This window comes from Thalassophryne amazonica, chromosome 6 (genome assembly GCF_902500255.1).
Source record: "Thalassophryne amazonica chromosome 6, fThaAma1.1, whole genome shotgun sequence".
Classification (NCBI taxonomy): Eukaryota; Metazoa; Chordata; class Actinopteri; order Batrachoidiformes; family Batrachoididae; genus Thalassophryne; species Thalassophryne amazonica.
This window is the reverse complement of record NC_047108.1, coordinates 53,288,293-53,298,923: the sequence shown is the minus strand read 5'-3', so window position 1 is coordinate 53,298,923 and position 10,631 is coordinate 53,288,293. Positions and strand designations below refer to the sequence as shown.

General features: G+C 40.2%; 1 protein-coding gene across 2 annotated transcripts in view; it reads right to left on the bottom strand.

Moving 5' to 3' along the window:
- Positions 1-10,631, bottom strand: part of plxnb1a (plexin b1a) — a 129,321-nt gene that overhangs the window by 65,860 nt on the left and 52,830 nt on the right. For both annotated transcript variants that reach the window (XM_034172188.1, XM_034172189.1), the window contains 7 exons: positions 10,120-10,218; positions 9,780-9,902; positions 8,232-8,325; positions 7,931-8,100; positions 5,398-5,549; positions 5,193-5,298; positions 2,737-2,873 (listed from right to left, as the gene is read on the bottom strand). In XM_034172188.1, coding sequence (XP_034028079.1) covers positions 2,737-2,873; positions 5,193-5,298; positions 5,398-5,549; positions 7,931-8,100; positions 8,232-8,325; positions 9,780-9,902; positions 10,120-10,218 — 881 coding nt within the window. The remainder of the gene's footprint in view (positions 1-2,736; positions 2,874-5,192; positions 5,299-5,397; positions 5,550-7,930; positions 8,101-8,231; positions 8,326-9,779; positions 9,903-10,119; positions 10,219-10,631) is intronic.

Genomic DNA, 10,631 nt, shown 5'->3' with positions numbered 1-10,631 from the left:
TTTCCACTGCTTTGTTGCTCTGCTCTCTCTCTCTCCCTGCATGCAACGTCAGTCCGTTCATGTAGTGTTTTGAGAACACAGTGTATTCCAACCCAGTCTCACGGCCAGTCGTGATTCAGCAGCACGTAATATACATTAATCCATTGGTTTGTGATATTGTGACGAAAAGAGCCTCATTTTGGTCTCGGCAGTACAAATTCATTGAAATTCATTCTGTGATGGCTGCACGAAATTAAAAGTGAAGCGGGGGGGTCGGGGTGGTTATGGTTAGGGTTGGGGGAAAGAGTAGGACTCATTTGATTTCATGAAAAAAAAAACGTGAGACTTGGCTGCATATTCTCTCTCTCTCTCTCTCTCTCTCTCTCTTTCTCTCTCTCGCATGCTCAAACAAGAAGTGTGATGTTTAAGTATGTGAGTTTAAATGACAATAATTTCTTTTTTTTTCTTTTTTTGGGGGGAGCACACAACAGATTCTGAACTTTGTGATCAGATGTTACAAGCAGTGATGAGACAGCACTGTGTCCCGCTGTACATCAGAAAATGTGAGTGCTGTTTGCTTTCATGAACCATTTTGAGAATGGAGCGCACTTCCAGAGGCAGAAAATATCGGCGATGGCTCCACACGCATCACAACGCAACAGTATAAAAGCCTGGTGTGAAAGGGGCTTAAGGCCTAACCTTACCAACCCCCTTGAGCAAGCATACAGCGACAGTGGTAAGGAAAAACTCTCTATTACAATAATTATTTATGATTAAATAATTAGTCAAGATAGGGATTAAATCATTAAATGTAGACACAAATATTTGCATTGATCATTTTATATTGCCAGTGAAATGACTTACAGCTCATGTGTTTTCACCATCTGAGCAGTGAATACATTTTTTATTGATAGATTGGTTAGATCAGCTGTTAGATTAACACATTCATAGCTGATCAAACCAGACATCAAATCACTGCAGGGAAAGAATGCCTCATGTTATGGTCTTGTTTATGTTTTTAAGTATTTTCCTTTTGTCCTACAACCCCAATTCCAATGAAGTTGGGACGTTGTGTAAAATGTAAATAAAAACAGAATACAATGATTTGCAAATCCTCTTCAACCTATATTCAACTGAATACACCACAAAGACACGATTCAAACTGATAAAGTTTATTGTTTTTGTGCAAATATTTGCTCATTTTGAAATGGATGACAGTGGTATGTTTACCACCGTGTTACATCCACCACCAAGCTTTGTAGGTGGAATTCTTTCCCATTCCTGCTTGATGTACGATTTCAATTGATCAACAGTCCAGGGTCTCCGTTGTTGTATTTTGCGCTTCATAATGCGCCACACATTTTCAATGGGCAATAGGTCTGGACTGCAGGCAGCCCAGTCTAGTACCTGCACTCTTTTACTACGAAGCCACGCTGTTGTAACATGTGCAGAATGTGGCTTGGCATTGTCTTACTGAAATAAGCAGGGACGTCCATGAAAAAGACATTGTTTGAATGGCAGCATGTGCTGGATGTACCTTTCAGCATTGATGGTGTCATCATAGATGTGTAAGTTGCCCATGGGCACACCCACATACCATCACAGATGCTGGCTTTTGAACTTTGCGCTGGTAACAATCTGGATGGTCTTTTTCCTCTTTTGTCCGGAGGACACAACGTCCATGATTCCAAAAACAATTTGAAATGTGGACTCAACAGACCACAGCACACTTTTCTACTTTGCATTTGTCCATTTCAGATGAGCTCAGGCCCAGAGAAGGTGGTGGCATTTCTGGATGTTGTTCATGTATGGCTTTCGCTTTGCATGGTAGAGTTTTAACTTGTAGATGTACCAACGAACTGTGTTAACTGACAATGGTTTTCTGAAGTGTTCCTGAGCCCACACGGTAAGATCCTTTACACAATGATGTCGGTTTTTAACGCAGTGCCGCCTGAGGGATCGAAGGTCACGGGCATTCAATGTTGGTTTTCGGCCTTGCCGCTTACGTGTAGAAAGGTCTCCAGATTCTCTGAATCTTGTAATTATATTATGGACTGTAGATGATGGAATCCCTAAATTCCTTGCAATTGAACATTGAGAAACGTTGTTCTTAAACTGTTGGACTATTGTTTCATGCAGTTGTTCACAAAGTGGGGATCCTCGCCCCATCTTTGCTTGTGAACTGCTGAGCCTTTTGGGGATGCTCCTTTTATAACCACTCATGACACTCACCTGTTTCCAATTAAAATGTTCACCTATGGAATGTTCCAAACAGGTGTTCTTTGAGCATTCATCAACTTTCCCAGTCTTTTGTTGCCACTGTCCCAACTTTTTTCAATTTCAATTTCAATTTATTTTCATTCATATAGTGCCAAATCACAACAGAGCTGCCTCATGGCGCTTCACACAAGTAAGGTCTAACCTTACTAAACCCCACGTGTTGCAGGCATCCATTTCAAAATGAGCAAATATTTGCACAAAAACAAAAAATATCTATCAGTTTGAACATTAAATATCTTGTCTTTGTGGTGTATTCAATTGAATAAAGGTTGAAGAGGATTTGCAAATCATTGTATTCTGTTTCTAATTTACATTTCACACAACGTCCCAACTTCATTGGAATTGGGGTTGTAAATGAATTGTACTACTGTAGTTGGGAAACATGAATGCAATCAAGATGCTGAGAATGTACCACTTGATTGAAGGGAAACTTTGCTAAATGTTGATGTAAAAACACAGGCAAAATTTGACACTTGCACTATGCATGGAACTCCTCCAATCAGGACGCTGACTTCACTGGGGTGGCCAGTCCTCAGCTTGTGGCCTTTGATGCTAAGAGATGAGCCACCTGCCTTTGGCCCTCTTTGAGGGAATACGCTGTTGATGGCGGGATCCTGGTGATGAAAAGTCAAGGAGTGGAAGAAGGACAAGTCAAAATGTACTGGAAGAAAAAGACAGAATCAACAATCCAAAACTGAAGAAGTGATTTATTGACAAATTTATTAAAAGAAGAAGAAGAAGAAGAAAAAACAAACAGGACCAAAGGAAAAGTAAAGTTCACAGCCATCTCCAATAACATGTGAGCTGCTTTTCAATGGCTCTGAGTGATTAATGTGGTTTTCAAACTAAGCACATATATTGTAATAAATTGTTGTAAATAGGGCAGCACAGTGGTTTAGTGGTTAGCACTGTTGCCTCACACCAAGAAGGTCATGGGATCGCTTCTCACCTATGGCCTTTCTGTGTGGAGTTTCTGTGTTCTCCCCGTGTTTGTGTGGGCTCTCTCCGGGTGCTCCGGCTTCCTCCCACATCCAAAGACATGCAGGTTAGGTGGATTGGAAACTTTAAATTGTCCATAGGTGTACGTGCAGGTGTGAATGTGTTTGTTTGTCTATATGTAGCCCTGTAACAGACTGGCGTCCTGTCCAGGGTGTACCCTGCCTCATGCCCTATGACTGCTGGGATAGGATCCAGCTCCCTGTGACCCTTAATTGGAGTAAGCAGTTGAAGATGAGTGAGTGAGAGTGTTGTAAATAGAAAGTTGTGATGTTATTGCACTGTAGTGGCTTTGTTATATGAAACAAATTTTTAATAAATATCTAATTAAAACTACAAAAAAGAGAATTTTTTAAATGGTCAAAAATTGGCTAAATAAAGTATTTCAGAATTAATTTGGAGCCACATCATGGGGCCCCTTTCCATTCTACAAAGTATCTAAAAACACCATACAGAGTAAAGGGCTATTTCAGTGTTTGGAGATTAAATTAGATTAGACAGAACTTTACTGATCCCTTAGGAAGACTCCCTCAGGGAAACTGAGGTTCCAGCAATATTGCATAGCAGCACACAGGGTAAGAAGCACACAGAGTTTGCAAATATAAATACAAATACACAGTATGAATACCAGACATACTGATCAATACTGGTTTGCTGGCTACTACTGTTCTTCTCATTCTCATTCCAGTCCTCTGTCAGACAGACAGACGTTTTGTGGAAATGTTATGCTGCTAACAACCATTTTATAAAACATAACACCTACAAATAACACAATTTTCTTCATTTGGGTACCTTCTTTTCTTGGGTACCATTTGCTTCCTTTAATTCTATTTCACAATCAAATTGACCTGGTGATATTTGAAATTTTCTTAGGAAATGTAATCAACACAGAAAACAAGATGCCTGTTCAGGTTTGTTTCGGGGCCAGCCTGAGCCACATCTGTGCAATAATCATGCTGTCTAATCAGCATCTAGATATGCCACACTAGTGAGGTGGGATGGATGATCTCGAAAAAGGAGAAGTGCTCACTAACACAGATTTGGACAGATTTGTAAACAATATTTGAGAGAAATAGGTCTTTTGTGTATATAGAAAATGTTTTAGCTGTTTGAGTTCGGCTCATAAAAAAATGGGAGCAAAAACAAAAGTGTTGCATTTATATTTTTCTTCAGTGTAATTTATGCATTTGTTTTGGGTCTTTATAATGTGTAAATGAGTGCTGTGATATATTATTTGTCCACTGTACAAATTTCACAAGAAACTCACCTATTCATCTGCACTGTAATCATGATGAAAAGTTAAGCATTACTCGTCTCCTTCCAGCATGGTCACTCAATTTTTGAGAACTGCCTACTTTACCATACAGTACCATATTATATGTATTTCTTAATGATGGATGTCAATGAAGTCCAAGACATATCCACTGACTTAGAAATGTTCATGTATCCATCTTTTGAACTTTCAAAAGAACCATGGCTGTAAAAATACTAATTTACTATGAATTTATTAAAGTATGCCAAAAACTGTCATGTCTACATTTCATATCTGTATTTTTATTCCACTATATGAAAGCATTGTTGTCATTGTGGTGTTTCAATAACTTTGGGATTTTACTTAATATTCTGTTATATTATACAAAACTGGTTCATTTGCATTCATTTTTGTACATATTTTAAGTTCTGAACTTAAAATCATTTTTCAGGACTATGCAAGAGCCTCTGTCCAATTAGGTTGAGTCAGGTCAACTACAAGGCCAGCTGACCTGACTCAACCTACTTCAAACCATTGTTGTCTCAGCAGTAACAATTATACTGCTGCATATGGCCGCATTGCACAGAGGAAATGTCAATATATTTATGTTGTGATATCCTGCTGTACCGTAGCAGTATTTCTGACAGTGTGAAGCAATAGTTGTTGATTATGTTGCTGCACTGACCTGGAAGCTGAACGTTTGAGCTGACAGTCCAAGTCCTCCCCCAAGCACTCTGACTGAGGCCTGGCCGCTCAATTCCACACCGCTGCTTGTGGTTTCACACACAATCCTACACAATACAGTCATCAGATTGTTGCAGTTAGAAATAAAGGGGCAAAAATGTTACTATTTAACAAACAATTCACACTTAGAAATAGTGGTGGCCTGCCTTGAAGAGACTTCATATCTGCTGTGGATGACGTTGCAGTGGACTCCAGCAACTGTGACTGAGTTCTGAATGTCTTCTGCTTTCTGGCCAAGGTTAGAACCAGAAATGGTAACCACTGTCCCACCTTCTACAGGACCAGACACTGGATCCAACTGCGGGCAGTAAGGGCACAGAAAAAAATATAAATTTTAACAAGGAACAAGTGAAATTATGCTCTTCAAGATGGCCAAGAGGGTGCAGGTTTTCTTTGTAAATGCCAACTCCATCAGGTGATTTCATTGATGAACTCATCCCATCTGCTCAAAGTGATGTTAATCAGTGAAATTACCTGGTGGAGCTGGCGGTAACAAAGAAAACCTGCACCCCCTTGGCCCTTTGTGGAATCAGCTTAACACCTATGGACTTGTCGATCAGTCGATGTTACTATGTTGCAATGACATTTTAACTTTGATGTTGACAAGTCACTGAACATGTGATCATGACAAGGCTGCCACAGAAGCCCCAGTCAGTGACACCTCCCACAACACGCGAGTCACACAATGCCACAGCTGACCGAAAACCACCCTTCATTTCATGCCATTCTGCACATGCACACAGTGGACACATCCTGATCATGGCATGTGTACACTGTGTGCACGTGCAGAGAATCTAAACGGACTATCTGGATATAAGATGGTGATCCGTTTAAATGCGAGAAATAGCACACAGGTCATTTTGTGTTCTACATAGTGCAATATCAAACTGTACCAACTACAAAGAAAAGTGTGGGTTAAATCATAAATTTCCACATTTTATAAAAAGTGCACACGAATGTGAAAAAGGTGAGGGGCTGCAAACTAGATGACATATTTTTTTTCTTTTCTTATGAAGAAATTCCAGTCTTTCTTCTTTGTCACATAAATGGAACTCATTGTATATGTTTTAGTGTTGTTTGTGAGTTGCAAAGTGTTAGGGCCCCTTCACACATAGTACGAATAAGTACAACTCAGGGCGACTCATGGCAGAACAGCTCGTATGAGCGAACCACAAAAACATTGAGCTGATGGGAAGGCCTGCACATTTAAAAAATACATGCTGTGACGGTTTTTTGCACGTGAGAACACAATTCAAGCAGGTGCGCAATGCGTGACCATATTGCGCAGCTGCTGTGAAAATAACAAAAATAAAAAATACATGCTACCCACAGGATTCGAACCTGCACTTTCCAAAAGCTCTGACTGCCAGTCAGAAACTTTACCACTGAGCTGCCATCGCTCGCCTGTAAAAGGTGCGGGAAAATGCCTGATATTAAGAAGGCCATGGATGTATTTAAAAATAAAATAAAACCACACACCATATAAAACACTGCATTTTATTGAATCCCTCTTATCAAGCAGGCAACACAAGTATGATCCGTCTGTTCCTCTGTAGATGTCCCATGGTCACAGACGTACAGTCATGAAATGACATGAATGAGAAGCAGGGCGCTGTTACCATGTCCACATTTGTTGGCGGCATGTCCAGCCAGCCCCGCGCACGTGTCCTGCCCAACACGCATGTCTTGTAGACAGAGCACCGCAGGACAGACACTGTGTCATGTTGAACAGAGCTCACGTGGGTGCTGTGACATTCAGATCGCCCACTGCGTTTTATGATCTGACAGTCCGGATCACCTGGGGTAGCTTGTCAATGTGCGCGGCATGTGCGTGCTTGCTGCAACCCATTGCAACAGCGATATATGTTTTTATGTATGTCCATGTGATTACAGCAAGCAGACACACGCGTGTCACAGAGGACAGTTGTTAGTTCATGTCCGTCCAAACACGGTACGTGTTCCCCAGCCGTGACGTCCAGAAAACAGATCCCCACAGCCACTCCTGTTGGCAGCCACACCTCCTGTCAGTTCAGCGCACACACCAACATGTCACTGTGTCTGCTTGCAAAGCCACACTCATGGGGCACTTAGACAAATTTCACATCCAGCTCAACAGTGATCGTCTGCTGACTGTTGTCATGTTAACAGTGCAAATGGCCACACATTTTCTAAGTGCCCTGCGAGCAAGTGTTAGATGTTCATGTGTGTCACCTGGAATTTGTCAAACACCTGCCGCAAGAGGGTTTGATGGGCTCTAACAGCACACACTCTGTCCTTCAGCCACTGGTGTGCGCAAATAGTTGTAGCAACAGGTGTACGAGGCATTGAAAGCAGCTACGATTTTACACGTATTGCATACGATTCCTGCTTCATGTGCAATTGGACCAAATTTGCACTATGTGTGAAGGGGCCCTCACTGTTTCTATATCCTTGTTCACAGATATGCATTTAAGCCTTCAGAATATGCATTCATTTTTGCAGATAAGAAATCATCCCTGGCTGTAAAGTCTCCTCTTCTCTCTTATCATCAGTTGACCTAATCCAATGTTCATAAGTGTTGACTTTAAAATTCTGAAGTCTTGAACCCAATATTTCAAATCAGTTGTGTAAAGATAGTGAGGTTTAGTTCTAGTGTGTCTATATATTTGTCAATATAATAATATAACAAGAAATTCTTACAAAGTGAATGACAGGTGCGGGGCAGGTGTGTATGATCTCATCAGTGCAAGAGTCCTGGTAGATGCAGCGAGAATGTGCGACTCCACCGCACCACACGCAGCCATACTTTGGGTCAGCTGTGCGACATCGGCTGCAATCAGACCGTCCAACTGAGCAGTTGAATAGAGTTACTGTTGGTAAGGAGAGAAAAGCTATCAGTGGACACATAAAGATCATATATATGTGATTGCTCACACAAGCTAAAGCAATAAATATGTTTTCATATACATTTATACATCTCACAAACAGAGCAGTGTCTCACCATAGAGATCCTCAGCGCTGTCAAGAACAAACTTGTCTTTTCTTCTCACGTTGACTATGGCTTGATATTCATCCATCTTGGCAGAATATGCATACTGAAAAACAACAGTGTTAAATCAGTAATGACACTACATGTGAAACATGAGGACAGTGGTTCCCCTCCTTTTTCCTTGGAGATCTCCATATTTGTATTTATGAAAAGCTGAGCCTCCCACAGCCCTTGCAAATTCTGCATATACACACAGGCACTTGCATGCACGCACACGCAGGCAAACACAACAAAAGAATGAAGTTATTCATTCCCATTTTTTGTTTGTTCTTGGCAAAAATTTGCTTTCACAAAGTTATAACTTTAATTACAGTTAACCTCATTTGTCTTTGTTTCTTACAAAGATAAACAATGATATTTATTGGATTATTAACCGAGTGCGTGGTCTGTACAGGAAAATATCAGACCAAGGGCTTGACAGTACGGACCGAGCGCAGTGAGGTTAATATTTTGTTTATTACATGGCTGTTCGGAGCTGTGTTTTCATCTTGTTAGTCTTCATTTTGCATGTCCACTTCAGCGAGGGGGGGGGGGGGGGGTGTCAGGGGTGGTTATGGTTAGGGTTGGGGGAAGGAGTAGGGTTGGGCTATGGTTAAGGTTAGGAGTAGGGTTAGTAATAGTGAGTAAAAAAAACCCCCATCACAAAAATTTGACTCATTTTGTCACGGGAGCACAAACAAAAAAAAAATGTGAGACTGGGCTGGTTATTATGACTTAATGTAGCAAATGTTCTTGCCAATTTTGGCAACCTTAGGGAAACCCCTTGTGATCTTTGGCAACCCTCTAGGGTGGTCTCAAACCTCATGTTGGGAACCAGGGAATTAGATTATTTTATGCATTGCCATGACCCAAACAATCTGTGTCATATTAGCATTACGGTTATGTGATCCATTGAAGCACAATGAAACGAAACTGACTCACTAAAAAAAAGAGAAGCCATTGGCGATCTCCACAAATACTATGCAAATGCCCAAAAATCCGAACACCATTTCAGATTTTGCATCAACGTGGAAGAAATTAGAAATTAACACCCAGAACCTAATGAAATATGGACTGAATAGACCAAAAGAACCCAAAGATCATTTCAAAGGAACAGATGAAGAAGTTGGAGGCATCATGTACGTAGAAATGTGACAAAGCTTACAGTAAGAAAACACTCAGTCACTATGGCCTGAAAGACTGTGTTAGAAAGAATAAACCATTACAGCAAAATAAACATTAAAATATCAAGACAAAGGTTTAAAGTTGATCACCAGAACAAATACAGAATCGTTTTAAAGCCCATTTGGGAGTAATGTCCAGGTGGATCACTCACCCATACAAAATGTGCACAAGCTGCTTTTAAATGTCAAGACGACCCTATAACATTTGTATTTACAGTCATCTGCAAAATGTATTGCAGTGTCTCAGTGTACTTCAAATTTAACAAATAGCTACACCTACAGGGTGTAATAGTTTGTGCATATTAAGACAATTCATTGTATTCAAATATTTTCTGACCTGGTGTGGTTTGCAGGTGATAAAGAAGACCGATGGCTGTGCGACGTCCATCTCCACAACTGTATCCACTACCACTGACTGACTCTCTATGTCTAACACACATTCGTAGTCCAAACCCTCATCCTGAATGGACACAAACGCATATTCATAGATTTAGATAGTCACACAGTACAAATTAAAAACGACAAAAGCTGTGAGCTACTATCCTAAACCACAAAAGACATCAACTAAAAAGGAAAATGTGTCAATATATATTGAATAAAATAAAAATATATTCAAAATATATTTTAGGTGTTTGATTGTAGTGATACATTACTGAGGCAAACAATGGTTAAAATACCTGAAAGAGGTTTAGGTGTTGTCCCACCAAAGTAAGCTTCCGCTCCACATTAACAGGGATGAAAGAAGACCCCTGAACCTTCTCTACACACGGACATTCCTGATGAGACATATAGAAGATAAAAAGATAAAACATATGCCTATACGTATAAAAAGGATATTCAATCTTTACCAAACTGATGTCTCCATAAGTCCAGTTAAATGGCCAATGTCATGAAGATTTTGATGTCTTTAATTAACATTTTGCTTCAGCCTTACAGTATACAACTGTGCAGTGTCAATTAAATATTGATTGATTCAAAATTGATTCACCTTTGAGAAACTGCATCATGTCTAAGTTAACAAGTATACTGTTTCCACTTATCAACAATCCAAAACAAGTACTTCATAATGACGATCTCAAAAATGCAAGCTCCAAAGTAAAAACTCGCTACTATGACTATGCAACAAAAGTCCACAGAAGGGTAAGAAGAAGTAAGTTCCACATAAATCCTGAGATCCATTCCTGTTGGT